The sequence below is a fragment of the Lytechinus pictus genome, chromosome 17 (assembly GCF_037042905.1).
Source record: "Lytechinus pictus isolate F3 Inbred chromosome 17, Lp3.0, whole genome shotgun sequence".
Lineage (NCBI taxonomy): Eukaryota > Metazoa > Echinodermata > Echinoidea > Temnopleuroida > Toxopneustidae > Lytechinus > Lytechinus pictus.
The window spans coordinates 6169163-6191691 of NC_087261.1; the positions used below are offsets into that span (position 1 = coordinate 6169163).

A 22529-nucleotide genomic window follows, 5' to 3' on the forward strand; every position below is an offset into this window, starting at 1 on the left:
TGAGCCTATATGCATGCAGGCTTACTTGTATGTTAGCACTGACAGAAATGTCCCCAAAATGATGGAATGCTGTTTGCATTTCCAATTTATTTTAGAGTTTGACTTCACACTTTATAGAAGATTCTGTTTTTACTGTGAGTATAACCCTTACACAGTACTTGTCCATTGATTGTCAGTCCTCTATATTTAAAGTGATATATGACTAAATTGAAAACAAACAATTCGTTTTGAGAGAGATATCATATTTTGGATTCATTACTCCCAAGTTGACATGGGATCAGGTGAATGCAAATATCCCTAGGCCTCAGTTGCCAATTTGTTTGAATATCGTTAGTCCTGTTAAATATCAGATTTTTTCTCCTAGCATACTTTTATGACTTAAGTAATCAAATAGGCTATGCACAGGGGAGTACAAAATGGAGATGAGTATTTGAATTAAAAAAAGACCTGTATTTATTTAACCATCTGTAATAACTAAAATAGGTGAAACACAGTGTTTGATTATCTATTTTGTAGCCAGTTAACTCTCTTTTTATTGCTGTTTTGTAGCCTTTTCAAAACAGCAAACTTTGTATATTTTGCACAGCTTAGGTTGCTGTGAAAATATGTGGGAAATCTACTTTATCAAGCAGACCTGGATCCTGTTAAAGATGTATTTTTGTGTGGTACCAAAATGAAATGTTTATTATTGTCACATTGAGTTTCACTTTTTTGTTTCTTTATTCTCCCCTCAGATTTACCAAGTAGCGTATGTAATCATTAAAGCAGCCAATTCACCGCGGCCTGGGAACTGGATCCTGGAACGCTCTTTAGACGGGGAAATGTACAAGCCCTGGCAGTACTTTGCCATTTCAGACAGCGAGTGCGTGAAAGAGTACGGGATCGTTCCTTCGCGGGATATGCACCGCTTCTCACGGGATGATGAGGTCACGTGTACATCGCTGTACTCCAAACTGGAGCCACTTGAGAACGGCGAGATACACTCATCAATCGTCAATGGGAGACCTACTGCTACAAATCCAAGCCAGGTTTTAATAGTAAGTATTTCATTAACTAATTCACTCACTATAAGATTGATTTAGTCCCTTTCATGGTATTTGTAATGGAGACCAGTGAGTCAACGTACCCAACAAGCCAAGTTGAATAGAAGTGGTACATGTAGGTATGTATCTTGTTCAAAAAGAAATACCTTCAAACATAGGGGTTTGTTTTGTAAATGATGATATTCCTTTTTGAAAAAAAAGAAGAACATATCAAATGAAATTGGGTTCACCAATCAGCACTTTCAGAGTACTTAGTAAATATAAGCCTAGTTTGCTCTCATGAGAATTTTATTTGACTTTTCATTGTTTGGAAATGACAGGTTTTGAGTGCTTTGTAGTGCAAGAAACAGAATTTCTTTGTGCATTCACTGTCAACGTGGGATAATATTGGATTCTCGATTTCTAATAAATCATTTCTTTAATTCAAATGCCTCTCTTGGATACATGGGGAGTCTTCCATGAAGCACCATGTCAGTGATTTTTTTCACCGACACCGATCGTTCTCACTGACTTTAGTTTGTGAAGATCCCTGAGACCCCAAAGCCTAACTGTGTGACTATAATTTGACAGAATGTCAGCTACAAATCCAATTTGTAAGACTGAATGAATGAAAAGAATCTGATTTCTCCCTATGAGCTAAATTTGTAGTGGATCGTAATTGAAAATTCAAAATTGCCGGAGAGGTCCTCATAATGAGCATCCCTCATAAATATATTAACTGTCAAAATTGCTTTGAATTGAGTAATAGGATTTTATCTGTGTTAATGCCTGGAATTTAAGAAGAAGTTAAAGGGTTGTTTGTAAGTTACCTGTTAATATTTTGGATTGAGAGGGATAAAAAAATGTCATAATAATCGGAAGATTGTAGGGAAAACATGATGTATTTTTCAATGGTTCCCCTCTTTTAAAGACTAAGTGTTTCTTGCATGAAGAATAACTGTGGTATAACAGTATGCATTAAGGATATAAATATTTATATTATCTGCCTTTGTAAAACTCATTGTTTCAATGAGTACAAATACATATTCAATTTATACATAAGAAAAGCCATCATAGGCCTATTGGCCTATGTTTGAACCAGTGGCGTGATTAGGCAAACCTTTTGAGGGGGTAGATATGGTGTATGGGGCAATACTTATAAAATGCTGAATGTTGACTTTTTTAATAACAAAATCTGACTTATGATAGACTTTGACTTCATTTTCAGAAAACAATATCATTTCACCCCTTTTTCTTTCCTTTCCTTCTTTTTCTCCCCCTTTTCTTGGTTACAACACGTTTGGGGGTTCATGTCCCCCAAGCTCTATGATTTAAACATTCATAACTTGGCCCTTTAAAATCTTGTGATAGTCAAATGCACACTGATGGCACTTGGAGAGATCCCAATTTCAGTCATCTCCAGGCTTCTGAATAGATGTATTGTGGTTTACTTCCTCTCATTAAAAAATGACAATGTTTAGATAATATTCAGAGCTGATTATTATGGAAATTTTATGATACTTGCCAGGTCAAGTCAAGCATGCCCATAATAAATCATTCTAATTTAACAAAAACTTTGAAAATTATTAGTGAAGGCAAGATTAGAAATAGAAGTTTTACTGCTAGGGTGGGGTGTGGGGGGTTGTCGTTCTTTTAAGGAAATCCTTCAGGGAGATCTTTTTGATTTTTTTCATGTTATTACAATACTAAATAAATTTTTAATGAAAGTGTTTGAAGGCAAAAGGTTAGACCTACTTGTTAGATACCTTCACAGATATGACCCCAAAATGACCAAAGATGTTTGGGCTGAACATACTTGCAAATATGTGTGCAGTGCATACTGCATGTGACTTCCAGCAGTCGTGAAAACCAATTTGTATTTTTCACTTGAGCAATCCCCAAATATTGCAGTATACTTTTCTTTTTGGGCATTACAAATATTTTCCAATCACTTTGAAGCAGTTTCTTTAAAAGTAATCTATGTGAATTGAAATTTATTTGTTACAGATTTGTGTAGACATGGCCTTGATTTAATTGAATTGAATACTTGAGAGATCAGCTAGTAAATGGTGAAGAAAGAGAATTTAGGGAAGTATATTACTCCAAACCCATTTTCCTAGATATGACCGAGATCCACTCAATTGATAACAACTTGAACTACATATATGGATTATTTGACTTTGGACTTGAGTTATAAAGAATCTGTGAATTATTCTGAATGATGTTTCTTATTTCAGTTCCTTACCCTGTTTTCGTCAGACAGATTCTATGAATATCTTTAAGTCAGAACACTCAATATGTGTCATTGCCATGTATATGGGAGCCAAAAGAGATAGTTTATCTTCTGCTGAAAGTAAATTTGAAATTTTGATGTATGATGATTTTATAAAGAGCACGCTACTCTCTCAGATGGTGCATGGGCTAGGCTTCCAGCTATATTGTTGTAAATGCACTTGACCAGAAATGTGTAAAGAAATCAAGCTTTCAAGGCAAAGTTATAGGAATACTTGCATGATGGGTTGTACCTCAGTCACATTTGTGCTAAGGCGAGTCGAAAACAGCCATTTTATTCATTTTTATTCAAACCACCTATGTATAGCTGGTACAAAAAAATATGAAAAAGCCTGTTTTCTACTAGCCATACGTCCGCCTTAGAATAAATGTGACCGAGGTATTAAGGTGTGAAAAAACTCCCCAAAACTAGAAAAAAGTAGACTTTTAATATTTTTTTTCACTTTAATTTAAATTGGTCTTGGTTTTTGTGTGATCTAAGCTTCCTTGGTAGAAGGCCTGCTCTATACGGTTTGCAATGTTTGTTTTTGGAGCGGAAATGTTCATAAAAAAATAAGAAAGGCTAAATTCCTGAATAGGGTAGTATTTGAAAAAAGAAACAATTTTTTTTAGAGTTTTGAATATCTGTGGTTGTGTGCATGTGTAAATTTATATGCTTCAATGAAATCTCTGGGATTTTGTTCAGAAAATGAGAAAAATCAAACTTGAGACTTATTGACATATTATATGAGAAATGTTAGAACCTCTACTGTTAGAACCGTATACTCGATTTGATCAACAGGTCTCATTTTCTTCAGACTTTGTTTCTGTCACAGTAAACTACTTTCCATTTTGAATGCTTGAAATGTTACAGTTGTTGCTTGCCTGACAACACTCTGGGACCATGTTCTCAGGTATCAGGTTCACCACACTCCAATTATCGCACTAACAAATCTATTTTCAAATAATTAGCAATAATTGAATACAGATACAAAAAAATCATAGGCATTGGATATGTATACAAAGAAGAAATTCAATGAGTGAAATATGTTTATTTCTTTGAATTTGGAATTCCAGCCATATTCACATGTAGTGTATTGAGGGTTTTCTTCCCCCCAGTTGAACCTGGGTGTCAACAAAAATTTACAATTTTGATTAATGTTTCATGTTTTTTAATAGATTATTTTATGAATGTAACTTGATGATGAAGAAACATAGCAAAGAAAGTGACACCCTAATTTATTGTTATTAATCCATCTTTTTACAGTTGCAATATTGTTAGTGGCATATACACATGTTCTGCCCTCTCATATGTCACCGCCATGTAGGGCGACAGTGTAGAATGAACTTGCGCTGAGGGCTGGCTCCAACGATATAATTGGAAAAAAATCTAATTGATTGTGAAATTCAACCTACAGAGAATTGGTTGTCTGTGTGCTACATTCATAATTGGGTTATATCAAGGAATGTTAGATATATTGGCTTTTTAGAATCGTTTCTTATGATAGTTGTCACACCACACTTATTCCTGATGTTGGGATGGTGTGAAAAACTGCCCCCCAAAAAATAAAAAAATAAAAAGGCAATGAATTTGAAGGAAAGCCACACTAAAAGTGTTTTATTTTGTTTCATTTTTTGTGGGAGGGGGATGGGCAGGATGCTCATTTTTTCCCCTACGACTTTCTGTTCTTGGTGTCAGAATAGAGTTTATTCCTGCAGACTTAATGACTACACCAAATGAATATTCAGGAAGAACTCAGCAACCCATCAATGGATTAGGATAATCCTTGGCTTACAGTGGCAAAGATGTACGTTCAAATCCCTTTATAGGATAGATATTACTAGTAATTAGCATTTTTTTCCTCCTTTTCAGAATTTAGTCAAGACTTTAAAAAATGCAAATCACAGACCTACTTAGACTAATTCAAAGTTGTTTTTTTAAGATAGGTTATCAGTGAACAGGTGAAACAGAATAAAAAGGGGATGAAGAAGTCATAGGAAAAACGATTACATGGGCAAGACACCCTTCTTCTCTCTGGAACTTCCAATGGCTTTATTCATATATATCTATGGAAGTCAGGACTCATCTTCATCAGATAAAATGAGAAGAAAATTCTTGTAGCTTTATGTAGTGAATTATAACCTTTATCTGAACTTTGAGATTCTTGCAAACGGGCCATGCATAAATGCTGTCTGGGAATAGATTATTGAACTTGTGAAATCATCGCGATGTGATTCAGCTATCTCGCAGTTTTGTGCCTTTCTTGCCCAACCCAACAAGTAAATTAAAGAACTTTGTTCAACGTGCTCACCAAAATGACAACAAGGGAGGAATTCGCCGGTGTCTCTTGTTTGGAAACGTTAAAATTTCCCCAATTCAACCTCGTCTTGTGTGGGTTTTAAAACGGTTTTATTTCCCCAAAGTCCCAACTGTTTTCTTTACAAGTTCAACCAGAAGACCATAAGATAATAAATGGCATTTTTACTAATATTGGGCCTTTTACGATTCCCTATTTACATTGCCTCGTGGATAGAACCCCATTGAATAAAGTGTGGCTTTTCGACCTTTTATTTCATGCCTCCAGCAGGACTCCCATTCAGGGATTCAGAAAGGAAGTTTTTCTTGGTCTATTATGTACTTTTTCCCCTGAATTTCTCTCTTCTTGTACCCAATTCTGCTTGTCATAATGCAGCTAAACAAATAGTTTTATGCCGGTCGGTCGATTTGGGTTGGTCTTAACCTATTTGATTTTGAGGATTGACCGAGTCGCAGTCCCTTAATCAATTATATTTTGCTTATTTTATTGATAAAGGTTAAAGAATTTTAGGGTTGATATACTCTGAACAATTTAATGAAAAGTGGAAAAATGACAATCCATACTTTATTGGTTGAAATATAAATCTGAAATAGAAATGCTCAGAAAATTAATTTTGCCCAATATATCGTGGGCCCGGAAGCCACTGTGCAGGGCCAGATTGACGTTGCTCTATCCCAACACTAAACAGGGTAACGGCAACTCCCATCTTTTAACGTCTTTTTGGTCTGATGCGGCCGGGGCTTGAATTCGGGACCTCCTGGTTGTGAGACGGACACTCTTATCAACCAAGCCATCACACCGGTTTACAGTTTATAGTTTTCTGTCTTAGATTATAACGTGCATCTGCAAATAGGCATTCAAAAACTTTTTAAGGGCTTATTTAAGATAACGTACAGTGTACTTTATTGGCAGCACTTTGAGCTTGTAACCAACTGAAAATGAAGCTTTCAAGATCCCATCTTTATATACAAAGTGTTAGAGGGTATTACAAATCTACTTAGAACTTATACCCCTTTCATAAACCCAATAAAACCTATCCTCCAATTAGCCGCCTAAGAGTAATGCGGATAATTCAATAAAAATTGCGTTCACAAACTCCGAAAATTATCCGCATTATTTTTACGAGCGCCCGTCCTGAAAAAGGCGGATAATCGTCATGACAACTGGACACGCCCCCTCCGATGCGGTTGTGTTGGAAAAGGGTGACCTTGTGACCGCACCATGGCAATTATCCGCATTATTTGGAAATACGTTCATAAACTCAAAATCTTGTCCCGATGCTGCTATTATGCGGATAATAGCAGCATCAGAATAATGCGGATAACTCTTGTCCTCCTCTGATTTTACGACCAAATTATGCTGCTATTAGCCGCATAATTGGATTTTATTGGGTTTATGAAAGGGGTAAAAGGCTATGATCAAACCATGGGAGAAAATATATTCTATTTTTAGGGGCTACTTTTATTTTCAAATTTGGGCAATTGCTGAATTTTGGGAGCTATTTCTTCCATTGAAAGGGCTTCTTGTTTGCTCAACCAGTAATTAAAGTGTAAATGGGAATATTTTTAGACTGGCAAGCTTAGATTATTGAATTTGCAAATATGTTCATTTATTAATTGTGGCAAATATTTGGGCGATTCTAAGCAAATATTTTCTATTTTTAGGGGCTATTTCTTTCATTCCAAGGGCTACTCTTTTGCTCAACAAGAATAAAGTGTACTGGAAATATGATTATACTGCCAAATGTAGAATATTGAATTTCTAGATATTTTCAATATTGATTGTGGCAGAACTGTTGGCGACTCTTATACAAAAACGTTGCCCCGAAACAGTCAATTTTGGGGCTTATATGGCAGATTTAGGCCATCATGGGGACAAAATCACGCATATCTCTGATGTATTTCCTACAAGTATGCTGGATCAAACTAAAGACCAATGGTACACTCATAAAAACCAGCATGTTTGTCTAATTGCATAGCAGCGGGCCAACATACATGTTAGAGTGTATTGAGCGGAAGAGAACAAACTGTTGTTGGATCGAATCTATTTGAACGTCCAATATGCTTGACCTCGGTGAAGTTGAGTTTGAAAGTGCCCCAGTCAAATATTGACAATGAAAGGTAAAGTTTTGATATGAAGATTGCTTTCTTTTCATCTGCATCCTATTCCGTTGACAGAGGTCCCTCTTTGATGATGGTGTGTGTTCTCATATTATGCACCTAGTTTTTTTCCTTTTCATTGATGGTGAATGGCCTTGGTTGGAAAAGGGGGTGGGGTACGATTGATGACCCCCCCCCCCCAGAAATAGAGTTTTCAAAGATTTTTGGATTCAAACCATGGTTTGGTTCACTTGATTTTTTTAGCAGTTAGTAATTATTTAAACTCTTTCAAAATAAGGTGAAATAAGGTGCATGTCAATGGCAATTTTGCCTAAAGACAGGTTTTGAAAATAAGTGGAATGCAGCAAAGATAAGAATAATGTTTCTGCTGCAGATTTATTCTGGTGTTGGCATGTATTGTATACAATTCAAATTTACTTTTACATCGTGGAATCCACTCATCCGCTGTGTGCAGTTGGTGAGTTTCAGAACTTTTGAGAAACAATGCGACTGAACGCTCTTCTGGAGAGCAGTGTTTTGTGCACGCGCGTTTTGATTTGTGATTGAATTCTAGCTTCAGAAACTTGAGTGAACACACCCTTTTGGGGTAAAGGCCCTCCGCAATTATTTGCTCTCCGGTTGCAGAGCACAAAAGCAGATAGGTTCTTGGGTTGACCTTAGTGGTGTAATGATTTCCTCCTGGTTGTTATATGAAATGAAATTATCCAATTCAAATCTATCCTGTGGTCCCTTAAACCATGAGAAATTCAGTAATGGGTGGTTTTCCCTAAATCTGATGCCTTTATATGTTTAATCCTTCATTTGTGTGTATCAGACCTTCGGAGAGAAATAACCCCAATAGTACTAATTAGGCGATAACACCCATTTGTGGATAACGCTCATTTGTGGTTGTGTGCATCGATGGTAGCATTATTCAGCTTTTGAAAATATTGAACTCATAAAATAGGGAATGAATTTAGATCCACCCACTTCAGATTAATGTTAATTGCAAATAAGAACATGTAAAGTGTTATGCTTGAGTGAAATTAATGTTTATTACTTATTATTATTTCGTCAGTTATCATGATATCTCTTTATAATTATTGATTCACTTCCCAAGCCCATGTTTCCTTTTCTTTGTACATTTCGCACATTGTGGTGGATTTCTTTCAAAGTTGTGAATATATATGTAGGTTATTCACAAAATATCATACTGTATGTGCTGTAGTAGGTCCATGGTTAGTGTATAACAGATATTTGGTAATACTTTTTACTTTGCGAAATATCCTGGCAACCTGGCAAAATTCTCTCAAAAGTTCTTGTAGTTTTGAAAATTCCCTACTTAATTGTGATTACTTTTTGTGGATATTTACAGTTTAAAAAATTTTATCACCGCTCACACCGGCTAAATACTACCTGTTAATTTCTCATCTGGGTGGAATTCCTGATCAGAAAATACAAGCGATTTTTAATTTGTAAGTAGAGATTGAAGCACCCTACAATTATTCTGTCAATTATACTTTTCACTGCATTTAAAGTTTCTTCTAAACTGTTATGTAACAACAAACAAACACTGTCTTTATTTCTTTTTCCTGTAGGAATTTACATCAGCTCGTTTCATTAGACTTCGCCTTCAACAGATCCGAACGTTACATGCTGACCTTATGACCTTTTACAGCCGCGGTATACGATACGTCGATCCTATAGTCTCAAGGAGGGTAAGGAAAGAATATACGATAAAACACTGAAAAAAAATGTTTTTGAAAGAATATGAATTTGGAACCAATTGTTGATCAAAACACTAATAAGTTGTCAAATTGTCTATACAAAGTTGGTCAGTTATTTAGCTGAAATTGTTCAATTAATCATGGTGATAAAACAATTTGCCTGACAAAAGTGCAAAAAACAGGGGAACACAAAATTATTTTGCAATGAACATCCAAATTAGTGTTTAAATATTCATAGAAATAAGACAAAAAATCTTCACATTTTTTTTGCGACATTAGAATTTTATTTTGGTATGTTAAATGTATGTTATAAGCAAACAGAAAATACCATTTACATTTTTTTTTTCATAAATACAATTAGATTTTATGTAAGAATAAAGTAAGTATAAATGAATGATGCATCGCTTTGAGATTCAGTACGTATAATTTACTTTGTTCATTTTTTGTTTGTTTCAGTACTATTATTCAATCAAGGACATATCAGTTGGAGGGCAGTGTATATGTTTTGGTCATGCTGAGCAATGTATATTAAATGCTTTTGCTGGACCAAATGATATGGTAAGTTGGGATATTAATAATAGTTTGTAGGTCGACAATCTCTATGTGAGGGTCTATAAATTTTGATATATGAATATAAAATCCTGTTTTTATCCCAATTCAACCCACCAGCTGAAAATCAAGTGAATAGAAACCAATTACCCCCAGAAAAGGCATTTTAACCAAAAATTTAGATAATGAAACAAACAAACAAGCTATTTCCTCAAACAGTATCAACAACCCCCATAATCCCTCCCATGAAAGAATGGGGAAAATACAGCAGGAGAAGTTGTTAATTCATGTGTAATATACATGTACATGTACATGTATGTGTTAACCAAGAAACAAGATGCCAAAGATTAAAACTTTAATGTGTTATGTAAACCAAGAAATGAGATGCCAAAGATTAAAACTTTTTGGCATTGTTAGTGCTCTCTATGACAAAGTTTTTTCCGTTAGTAATAATCAAGTTACGTAACAAATTGCATTCAAAACATGATAAGACAATATTGTTAACTAAAAAGTAAATGTAGAAACTGTCTTGTGCAGTAAAGGAATGCCTATCTTATATTCACCCTTCTCTCTTGAAAGATGAATTCCACCAATCATGTTTCAAATAGTTATAAAAACGTCGGGCACAGATTAATGGAATGGTCGAGTGCTTAAGCTCAATTTCAAGGTTATCATTTTCTGGAAGATTGGTTTTCAATCACTCCCTAAAGAGTACTTTATACAAAAAATTGTCTATCTGGTGTTTTCTCTGTCTGTGAATGCATTTTAGCAAAATAGATTTTATATAGGGAAAAAGATATTGACTGGTTATGTCCAAGACAAATGTCCATAAAATGGAGTATTTGTAATTTGGATTGCAAACTTTACCCATTGCAAATCAATTTTTGATATTTCCTCTACAATTTTTTTCCTTGATCTTCTTAATATCAGAAAATTAAATCCAATGGGGTTTTTGTGAAATCATCATCTGTTCAAAAGTCAAGCCTAGAAGTAACGGTTACATTGTGACTCGATTTGGATGGATGCAGTTGTTAATTTTTTCTGTTTCCCTCTACCTATTAATCAATCCCCTCCAATAACATCTATAAAAGCCTAAATGATATTATATATTTTGTTTGCCAAGGCCTCAGACAAAAACATGTTTCTTCAGGTGACTGAAACACCACCTTTAAACACCGCTCTATGCCCCAGACACCATGGTATAGTGATTACTATTCACCATGAAATATTATATACTATTGCCTTGAGGGGGGTGTGCCCCCTTTAAGGATATGTCCTTGAGAATGAACCTGACAGCTAGAGAACAGTGGCAAGAATCCTACAAATTATTCAATATAACAGCATTTTTTGGAATGTCCTAGGGTCACCTGAGGGTGTCCCAGAGGGTCAAAGGTCACTCCAAATGTGCTATCTACTGCTGACATGCATGACTTAAGAAAGGGGATGGAAAGAGAATGAGTATCAGTTCGTAATTTGCAAGGCGGCAGAAGTTAATCAGGGGTACCCTGGAGTTCTGGCTCGCCAGCGATGGATGACTTTGGGGGTCGGGATAACATTGACCTTAGTGATAAATACATTTATCATATTTCTGTTGCGATGAGGTTTTTTTTAAGGTGATGTTGGTATGTATTCTATTTTGTCAAATGGGTTTTGAGAGTGGCACTGAGTGATGGATGAGTACTGCACTCTGGGTAGCAGTTTCAAGATAAGACATACATGTATTTCGAACAAGATTGATGTTTCAAAATCCTATCAACAATATCTTTTAGGATTTTCCTAAAATTAATTGCATTAACTATAGTGATGGGAAGAGGAGTACAATGAAACCTGTGTATAGTGACCTCCCAAGGGAAATGTGTAATGTTTTCTAATATAGAGTTTGCAGAACTGTGTAGACAGGATCTTGTACACTTAAAGGCAACCGCACACCTTACGATTGGTCTGCGACCCGATTTCAGAATAAAATGTAGTAGAATTTGATGCTAATATTGAGACGTAGAATATCTTAGATTGTAATGTTCTAAATCGTATGAATACCTATGTTCAAATCTGTGACTATGCTTTCATCCTTCTTAGAATAAAAGCGAATTTAATATCTAGTCGTAATGACGTCATAGCAGTGGTACGATTGGCTACGATTAGAAACTAATTTGGCCTTTACTCCAAAATAAAGGCTTGCAATCTTTCAAAATGATTAAATTAGTATTCTTTCAATTAATTCTAACCTCAAATAAAATGATATGTTCCATTCACATTTTTAGAAAATGAGCAAAATGCGATTTGTTCCAAAATCGGATCGCGAAAAGTCGTAAGGTGTGCGGTGGCCTTCAGATCCCATTCTTATTAATTTCCTAAAACTAGTTTAGTGTAAACTAGTTGTAATGAGAACGGTCAAAGCGGTCCTGGAAGCGATCTTCCAAACCGCGATGTAGTTTTCAAAATCGCTTTGCCTCTTTAAACTGGTTTTAACGCAAGTGAGGACACAACCGTTCTTTGGGAAGCGATCTTCTAACCCTATGGTTTCCAGTAAATCAGTTCTTAGGATTGTAATGAGAGTGGTGTCATAATTTGCTTCCACGGGAATTAATTTAGAAGTCAATTATTGGCAGGTGGCTCCTTAAGAGAGGTGGCCTGCTATTCAGGTGGGACTGTACAGTGCGTCCCAGAAAAAAACGAAACCGAGATTTAGCGATGATTCGTCATAACTTTATCACAAATACAATAGACAAATGACCTACCATTGTAAAGCTTAGAATCTCCTCTTTCATCTGATATTACTTAGATTATTTCTCATCCACGCATGAGTGTGCAAAAACAATTTGAAGAGGGGATATCAAAAAGTCACTTAGCGGGCTGTATCTGGGTTTCTAAAAGAATTTTTAAAAAGTTCAATATCTGTTCTTTAATTTGATACCTCAATTAAAGAAATTGTTCAAGAAATAAGAAAGTTCTGGTTATTTGAAATAAGGCTTGAATTTCAATGATTTCATAAAATGAAAAGGTTTTACAGGCTAGCGTTCAAACTCACTCGACACTCCGTTTCGTTGACGATCAGCCTTGCATTAAGTCTTTTGTTAACCGTGCGATAGCTTCTGTGAAGACACGTTTATTTAATGAAATTATGGAAATACAAGCATTTTTTGAGGGAACATAACTTTTTTACTTCTTGACCATTTTCTGGGATTAAGGTATCAAATAAAAGAGCAGATATTGAACTTTTTAGGCATGTGATTTTCTTTTTGAAATTCAGATACCCCCTGCCAAATGTGTTTTTGGTATCCTTTCTTGAAATTGTTTTTGCTCACGCATGCGTGAATAAGAAATAATCTAAGTCATATCAGATGAAAGAAGAGATTCTAAGCTTTACATTGGTAGGTCATTTGTCTATTGAATTTATGATTAAGTTATGATAAATCATTGCTAAATCTCGGTTTCGTTTTTTCTGGGACGCACTGTATATTATAAGTAAGGAATATGTTCTGGAGCAGCATTTACAACAAATATTATTGTATTGATGTATTCCCTGAATACTTAACTATCACATTATATTCCAGGCATTGAAATGTATATGTGAACATAACACCTGTGGTGATCAGTGTAACCAATGCTGTAGGGGTTTTCAGCAATTTCCATGGCGACCAGGCAACGCTGACTTTGGCAATAGTTGCAGACGTAAGTATTTATTAGTAAGAATTCACATTACATTTAATATCTTCAGTTACCTTTATTGAAAAAGATTTGAAAAAAAAAATTATGTTACTCTTTTTATGTGTTATTTGAATTAATCTTGATTCAACACTTCATTTTTCAAGGAAATCATTTTGTCCGGTATTTTTTTTTAAACAAATTTTTAGATGCAATCCTCTCTCGTTTGCTATAAAGAAAATGCTCTTTCACTTCCGTGTGGATATCTGTTGGATATCTATAGTGGATATCTACATCTATACCTAATTGTTGAAAATAGTCATATAAATTTCCGTTGTTTTTTTTCCAGCATGTAATTGTCATGGACATGCCGATGACTGTTACTACGATGCCAAGGTCAACGCCCAGAGCCTTAGCATCGACGAGAATGGGAATTACAATGGGGGAGGAGTTTGTGTAGGTTGCCGTGACAACACGGATGGACTCAATTGCCAGACGTGCCGAGATGGCTTCTACCGCCCTCTTGGGGTCGAGCCCACAGATCCTGCACCATGTAGTGGTAAAGACAACAGATTTGTTACATATTTTATTGATAATTCAACTAAAGTAGAGTCCCATTTATTTCTGCGATCAGAAAACAGAACAATTTCACAAAGACGGTAAGTGATCTAACATAAAGTTAATTTGTATGCTTGATTGCTCTTGATGATCTATGTAATCAAGCATAAAAATCAACACTACAATCAAGCTTTAAGCTTTGTGTGACAGGGATGATAGATGAGATGGTGATGGTGATGATGATGATGATGATGATGGTGGTGATGATGATGATGGTGGTGATGAGGATGATGGTGGTGATGATGGTGGTGATGATGATGGTGATGGTGGTGATGATGAAGATGGTGGTGGTGATGATGATGATGACGATTGTGGTGTTGATGATGATGATGATGGTGGTGATGATGATGGTGGTGATGATGATGATGATGATGGTGATGATGATGTTGTTGATGATGATGATGATGATGATGAAGGTGGTAATGATGATGATGGTGGTGATGATGAAGATGGTGTTGATGGTGGTGGTGATGATGATGATGGTGATGATGATGATTGTGGTGATGATGATGATGGTGATGGTGGTGATGATGATGGTGGTGATGATGATGATGATGATGATGATGATGATGGTGATGATGATGATGAGGATGATGGTGATGATGATGATGGTGGTGATGATGAAGATGGTGTTGATGGTGGTGGTGATGATGATGATGATGATGATGATTGTGGTGATGATGATTGTGGTGATGATGATGATGATGGTGGTGATGATGATGGTGGTGATGATGATGATGATGGTGATGATGATGTTGATGATGATGATGATGATGATGATGAAGATGGTGTTGATGGTGATGATGATGATGGTGGTGTTGATGATGATGATCATGGTGGTGATGATGATGATGATGATGATGAAGATGGTGTTGATGGTGATGATGGTGATGATGATGATGAAGATGGTGTTGATGGTGATGATGATGATGATGATGATGATGAAGAAGATGGTGTTGATGGTGATGATGATGATGATGGTGATGATGATGATTATGATGATGGTGATTACGATGATGATTATTATTGTGATGATCATGATGATGATGGTGTTGATAATGGTGCTCTATATTCAGTGAAATCCAACAAACCAATATCTTTTTATTCCTGTTACTTGAAGGAATCAATATTTTCAACATTATCTTTTTTAAAGGAGGCCCAAATTTCCACTCTGAACTATTCGCATCTGTCACATGATATAGACCTAACCTTTTGTCTCTAATTTTATTTTGATATTATATTACAGCGTGCATATGCAGCCGTGTTGGTACAGATCCAGAGTCTAACTATAACTGTGTCAAGGATGAGAGGAGCCAGAGTAACATGGTATGGTTTTAAGAAAAAAAAATAAAGCAAATAATTCACAGGATTCATAATTTACTATCTTGTTATCTGTTTCCCTACAACATTCATGTCACCCTATAATGTACCAAGAAAGACAGGAATAAACTCGGCCTACATGTATATTCTAAGCATTCATATTTATTTGTTTTAGACATCAAATGGTCATCAAATCTTTTATATTTTTAAATTCTATATATTATTTCCTTTCATTTCTATCTAATTTATTTCCATATTCAAATTCAAGTATAAAAAAAAATTATGGGATGGAACAATTAACAAATTACTGAATTTAGTAATTCTCATAGGCCTTGTAAAGGGACCAGTCGGCAGTATGTTAAGATGCAGAATTTAGCCAACATTGGCAACATTTTTTCTTCCCATCACCATCCTACTTGTGCATTTACTCATTTATTTACATTTATGTTCTGCTTTCTTTATGAGGAAAGTCTGTTTTTTGTTACAACTGTGTGTAAACTATCAGAGGAAAAGAAGAAATGATGCATAGAACACTGAGGTTAACAAACTGAAACTATGGTAATAGAGAACAGACAGGTGCATTGGAGGAAATAACATAGATTTGAATTCTAGTCAAAGGGGCCTGAGTCTGCACAAATGGTATTATCTTGAAATGATGTTATTACCCTTTGACCTCCCACTTTAAACCTCTCTCTTGAAATGAAACTACTTCTTGGAAGTATAATTGGCAGTTCCATTAATAGCTCATACCCAGTAGATTTAGACATTTTCTCAACTTAAAAAAAAAATGGACTTCAAAGCATTTGTAACTAATTGTTATGATGGCAATATGGTATGCAAGCTATATTTTTATTATTCTTGCATGTTGGGATCCCATGGGGGGGGGGGGCAATTCCATTAAATTTGGATGTTGGAAGAGGGGGGGGGGGGCTGTAGCCTGCAGCTTGTTGGACTTTCCAGAAATGATTTGTCCTCTGTTTTCTAGTTCATATGAAAACTTGTAACACTCTCAAATCATCATAGATTGGGCAGTTCTTGAAGCAAGGTTAAAATGGAGAAAGTGTGGGTCAAATGTACAAAAATGTGATTACTCTTTGGAATTGCCCTTTATTTATTCATGTAGTGTTTTATTTATCTATTTAATTTAAGTTTTACTTAATCAGTGTAGCCTCATCAGTTATACAATCTGCTGTCCTTGAGGGACCTTAGTTTACCTATTGCCTTTGAAGGCTTGTCCATTTCCATTCATGTTGATATTGACCTCATTGACAATTGAATGGCATCAAATAATGTACCTTCTCCTATTAATTAATCTGTTTCCTTTCCTCTACCTTATAGAATCCAGGAGACTGTTTTTGTAAGGAGGGATACGCTGGCCCGAGCTGTGACAGGTGCGCCCGTGGATACCGTGGGTACCCGGATTGTGAGAAGTGCGAGTGCAGTGATGCTGGTAGCTCTAACGTGGACCCTTGTGAAGGACCATGCGAATGCAAGGTAAGGATTATATCCATTTGGTTATAAATCTGTCTGTCCGCTTGTCTTCCTGAACAAATATAGTATATAGTCACCATGGTCCCATTGTCCGCAAGGTGTCAAAATCAAAGAAAGAAAAAATGTCAATATTTGTTTGAATAGGATCTGCAAATGTGAATTATCTCATAATATCTTCAACGTTAGGTTGCTTATTCTTTTCTGTTTTCTCAAAGATACATGTACTTATGCTCTGAATATTAATGAGATGCTTTTAAATGATGTAGTTATACCCTGCCTCCTAAATACCTGCTTTCTTTTAAATGTTATCATTGTCGTTTGTTTAGTGTATTGATCAACCAAAATATTACCATGAATATGATATGTATATATTTCTAATGCTTAATATTTCACCTTCAATCATATACTTCTGTTTGGTTACAGTCTAACAGTTATATCTTGATCCATCTGGAAATGTGAAGATAATTTTCTTGTATTTTTCATGTTTGTTTGTCTATTTGCCATAGCCCAATGTAGAAGGATCTAATTGTGACACATGTAAGAGAGGATTCTTCAACCTTGTAGGTGATAACCCTGATGGATGTGGACAGTGCTACTGTTTTGGTATCACCACAGAGTGTACAAGTGTTCCATGGGGAATTGAACAGGTTGGTAGTACAATTATAGCAATATTGTATTTCAATTTTTGGTATCTTTTTAAAGTTTAAATACCAAGATAGGATACCCTTTGAATGTGTGTTGGACGCCAGGGACGTTGCTAGGAGGGGGGGGGGGGCACCCTCCAAACTCACCACTGTCTGCGAATATATTGTATGTTTGAATTTGATGATGAGGCTGCGATGATGCAAGGAATGCTCCCCAGGGAGTGGAAATTGTGTACTTTTTGTGCGGGATGGAAATGAATCCAATGACAGGGGTAATAATACATGTATGTTGTAAAGCGCTTTGAGCCATTCTGGGAAAAGTGCTATATAAAATTGGCTATCATTGGAGTTGGTAAGTTTTTTATTCCCCAAATCGCACCCCCCTTGCAAGAAGCTGGTGATGGCACATGACACTGATTTGGTATTACAGCATTATGTATCATTATTCCTGGGAGGAAATCCTTTAGATTTATTGGATTGAATGCTATGGTTTGAATGTCACATTTTGTAATCAACCCATAAGTAATGATGCTCTACTACACGAAAACTAGGAATGTATTCTACAGATGTAAAATACTCTTTTTTATGTGCGGAATTCTACACACTTACCAAGTCTAGCTGACATTTGTACTTGTTTGTGGCATGTTTTATGTAACTGAAGATAGAAAATCTGTAGGTGGAAAACAAGTAGATCAACTTTACATGTAATATTTGATTAATCAATTATGAATGATGTATAAAAAAAGATAAAAGAGAAATTAAGAAGTACAAGACAAATGAGCATTTGTGTTAATGATAAATGAGCATTATTATTATTTGTTTTCTCAATATAGGTAACCACACTCTCTGGTTGGTTTGTGACTAACCTAGAACGTTCATCCTATGCATTCCCTGATACCACCGGTACTGACATGCTAGCAATCAACCATTACAAGGCATTGGAAGACCTGGGAAACACAGGCTACTATTGGTTTGCCTCCACGGAATATCTTGGTAACAAGGTAAATATGTTTGATCCTTATTTAATACGTATATTGGCCAAGTTAGTATATGCTGATGCAGTAATTCAAAAGATAACACACTATTGAAATATCCTTCTGGAAGGTCAAAACCTACCCTTGGTGATAGAGCAGTTGCACGTACATGGGGCTCCCAAATCAAGGAATTCACTCCCACACTCTATAAGGGAATCACCCTCAGTTAATATGTTTGAAACTAATCTTAAGACCTCAAAGAATTATTCTTTGAAATGTACCATTTATTTTGTTGTGTGCAGTTAAATATATGATTACACTAGCTGTGCAATATAAATATGCTCTTTTTTTACTATTTTAAGGTAGCTGCTCCAAACTTTGCTGAATTTCAGACATGATTTTTTTAATTAATATATTCAATCATTCATTGTAATTCAATGAAAGAAAATAAGGGTTTAAATATTGGCACTTCACATTCCAGTTTGTAAAGTCATGTGCGACTTCATTCTAAAACATTTTTTATAAGTCATCCTGTTTTTATTTTCTATATCACAGCTTTCATCCCATGGAGGCTACCTTACATTCTCCGTGAGTTATAGCATACAGAGAGGAGATATATACCAACAACCAACCAGGGATGCAGATGTCGTCATAGAGGTAATACCGAATATATTGTTTTTCAGATCACACTTTAATGAAATACATGTACATGTACTCTTATCAATTCATTAATTGAGATTGTGTACAGTAAACGGTATAAATATGTTTATGTACATGTATTTAGTTGATAAAATTTTGAAGTGCTTTGTAACCAAAAGGTACATGAAAAGGCGCTATACCAAATCTGTCCTGCCACCCCGAAACCCAAAATAAGTCGCCCAAAATGAAATAAATGATGTTCATCAGTAGTGCGTTTTATAGGCAAAGCGATGGTTATTTTGATGTCTTTTACAGGTGAATCCCTTCAAACGCAATTATTTCTCTCTGTGTATTGGTTTAATGAAGTACATAGTGAAGTGACATCATGAAAGGGTACTAGAATTTGGTAATGAATTTAATCACTACATTTGCTGTGCTCTGTTTCTAGGGTGACCGTCTCCTGCTCTACCAGAGCTTCCTGTACCTGCAGCCGGAAGAAGAACGCACAGCGAGGATCCAGATGGCTGCTGGGAACTGGTTTGTCATGACCTCGGACGTTGACCTCTCAACCGGGGTCATGGGTCGAAGGGCGACCTCTGAAGAGTTCATGAGGGTGCTGGCTGATGTGAGGATGCTCCTGATAAGGGCCTCGTATAACACTAGGCCAAGAGAATCAAGGTATATAGTTATTTTCAGTTCATTGAGGTGGGGATGATGATGATGATGATGGTGATAGTGATGGTGATGATGATGAGGATGATGATAATAATGATGATGATGATGAGGATGATGAAGATGATGATAATAATAATAATAAGACATTTATAATGCGCAAAACATATCCACCCTATTAGGGGTGCTCAAGGCGCTTACAATAAACTTAACTCACTACTGGTACAACTTACAATTTGGCCATTAGATAAGTTTTCAAACTGGCCTTGAAATGTTCTACTTATCTACAGTCTTTTAGTTTAGTTGGAAGATTGTTCCATAGACGGGGAGCTGCTGATGCAAATGCACGATCTCCCCATGACCGTCTGGTTTTGGGAATAGAGAGATCGAGAGAAGAAGTCTTAGAAGAGCGAAGACCAGAGCGACCAGGTTTGCGAAAATCAAGAAGAGATGAGATGTATTCTGGTGAAGAGAAGGTCAGCGCACGATATGCTATCAGAAGAATTTTATAGGTGATACGATGTTGAACAGGAAGCCAATGAAGGGACTTAAGGACTGGTGTGATACGGGAAGACCTCCGCGTATAGGTAACTAGACGTGCAGCGGCATTCTGAACAAGTTGGAGCCTCTTTACTTGAGACAAGGGAATGCCGTACAACAAAGAGTTACAGTGCCGGCCGCGGGAAACGTCACAGTGCCCCCTAGGGCGAACGCGGTAGCCCGTAGCGGACATTCGAGGGGAGCGGACGAGGGAAGACGCCCGCGTCCGCTCCCCTAGGACATGAGTGCCCTAGGGGAGTGCCCGCGTCTATCCTAGGGTGTTTCCCTGGGATGTTCGGCCGTGCATTCTTGGTCGAAAGAGGAGGTCTGATTTGACACATTCGTTCAAGACTGCATGTGATTTTTATCTCGTATCAAGCATAAGTTTTCGATCATTTATCGTGGATAAAATCTGTTATGAAAATTACAAAGTTTTGGGTTGATAACTGGGATATTAGGCTTTTTCACCGAATGACTTATTGTGTTCGATTACACACTGGCACCAGCGTAAAGGGTCCTTTCCTATGAATATTCTTCCCGCGGTGTCCGTTATTTCATTCACTGACATGGTTAGTCGTGATCGTAAATGAGTTTCTGACAAAGGAGCAGGTATTTGTCGATGTTGACCCTACATTCCGGAGGTCGTCCTAGAACTATTTACTCTTCTTTCCCTGCATGGTCATCCTTTTTTATATACCCTGACATGCCTTTCAGGCGCGGATCTACGAGATGCAGATAAAAGGGAGAAGAAGAAAGCAAAAATGAAAGAAAATGCGAAAAGGAAGGGATGGATTGAAGACGAGAAGGAAAGAGATAAGAGAAATAGAAAAAGTGAGAGAAGGGGAAAGGGGAGAAAGAGAAAATAGAGGAGGGGGGGGGGGGCGAAGAGGAGAAAGAGGGAGAGGGGTAAAGAAAAGAAATAAGGAAAAGGTGAAATGGAGAAGAAAACAGAGGGGATAAAAAAAGGGAAGGTGAGACAGAAAGAAAAGAGGGAAAAGGAGAAAAGGAAAATAGATTGAAAATCGAAGGGGAGAAGAAGAGACAAAGGAAGAAAAGGAAGAAGGACATAATGAGAAAGAGAGAAGGATAAGGAGGGGAAAATTAAATAAAATGAAGAAGGGAGACATAATAAAATGGAGTAAAAAAGCGGAGGAGGGAAGGGAAGGAAGGATGCAGGAAAAGGTAAGAAGTACAGGGGACAAAAGAAGTGGGACTTAAGAAAAAGTAGAGGAAAAGAGAGAAAGCGGTAAGAAAAATTTGGGAAATGGTCCAGTTTTTCATGTCAGAAAATCCTTTAGTAACTCGCATCTGCCTATTTTTACGCTGATGACAAGTATTAAATATTCTTGCGCTTAATCTTGTAATTATTTTCTCTCACCATGCTCACAATTTCCTGCTCTCGTTGCATCAATTAAAAACTTGTCCCGAATTAACATCCGCTCATTCAAGAAAGAAGAAAGAAAAAGGCAAAAAGGAAGGGATGGAAGGAAAATGAGAAGGAAAATAGAAAAAGGGGGAGGAGAAGAAGAAGGGAGCGAAGAAAAGAAGGGGAAAGGGGAGAAAGAGAAAATAGAGGGGGCTTATTGTTTATGGATACCCTATAGTTCTGCAGTACTTAGTTATGAAACTTGTTTTACTCAGTAATGCTCATGCGTGGTGATTAAAAGGATTTTCGGCTATATAGAGGTGAACCGGGACGGGGCTTTCATTCTTTAACTTGGCTTGACTAACTCCTTTGTTCCCCGAAAATAATTGTTAGGTTTGATAGTTAGCGTTTGCGTGAGCACCCACCAAAACTCTTAACAAAAGAAAAGAATGGTTTGTATAGCTCCATTCTTGCTTTGTCGGCAAGTGATAATTAACTCGTTAAGTACCCATTCCACACACTACGTCATAGTAGCTTTCGAAAACTACTTTTACTTGGGTATGTGTTTAAACATTGAAGCTAAATGTGCTAAAAAAATTAAATAGTTACATTATGTAAATAGCTTTTGTTGCTT

The 22529-nt window shown here is 36.4% G+C and overlaps 1 protein-coding gene across 1 annotated transcript; it reads left to right on the forward strand.

Annotated features, from left to right (window-relative positions):
* Positions 1-737: 737 nt before the first annotated feature.
* Positions 738-21969, forward strand: LOC135157321 (laminin subunit alpha-1-like). Its single transcript, XM_064112491.1, has 11 exons — positions 738-1037; positions 9309-9428; positions 9894-9995; positions 13541-13658; positions 13981-14190; positions 15496-15575; positions 16908-17063; positions 17567-17707; positions 18538-18705; positions 19234-19335; positions 19766-21969. The coding sequence occupies exons 1-11, from the start codon at positions 822-824 to the stop codon at positions 20030-20032; spliced, it is 1680 nt and encodes a 559-aa protein (XP_063968561.1). The 5' UTR covers positions 738-821; the 3' UTR covers positions 20033-21969.
* The last annotated feature ends 560 nt before the right edge of the window (positions 21970-22529 follow it).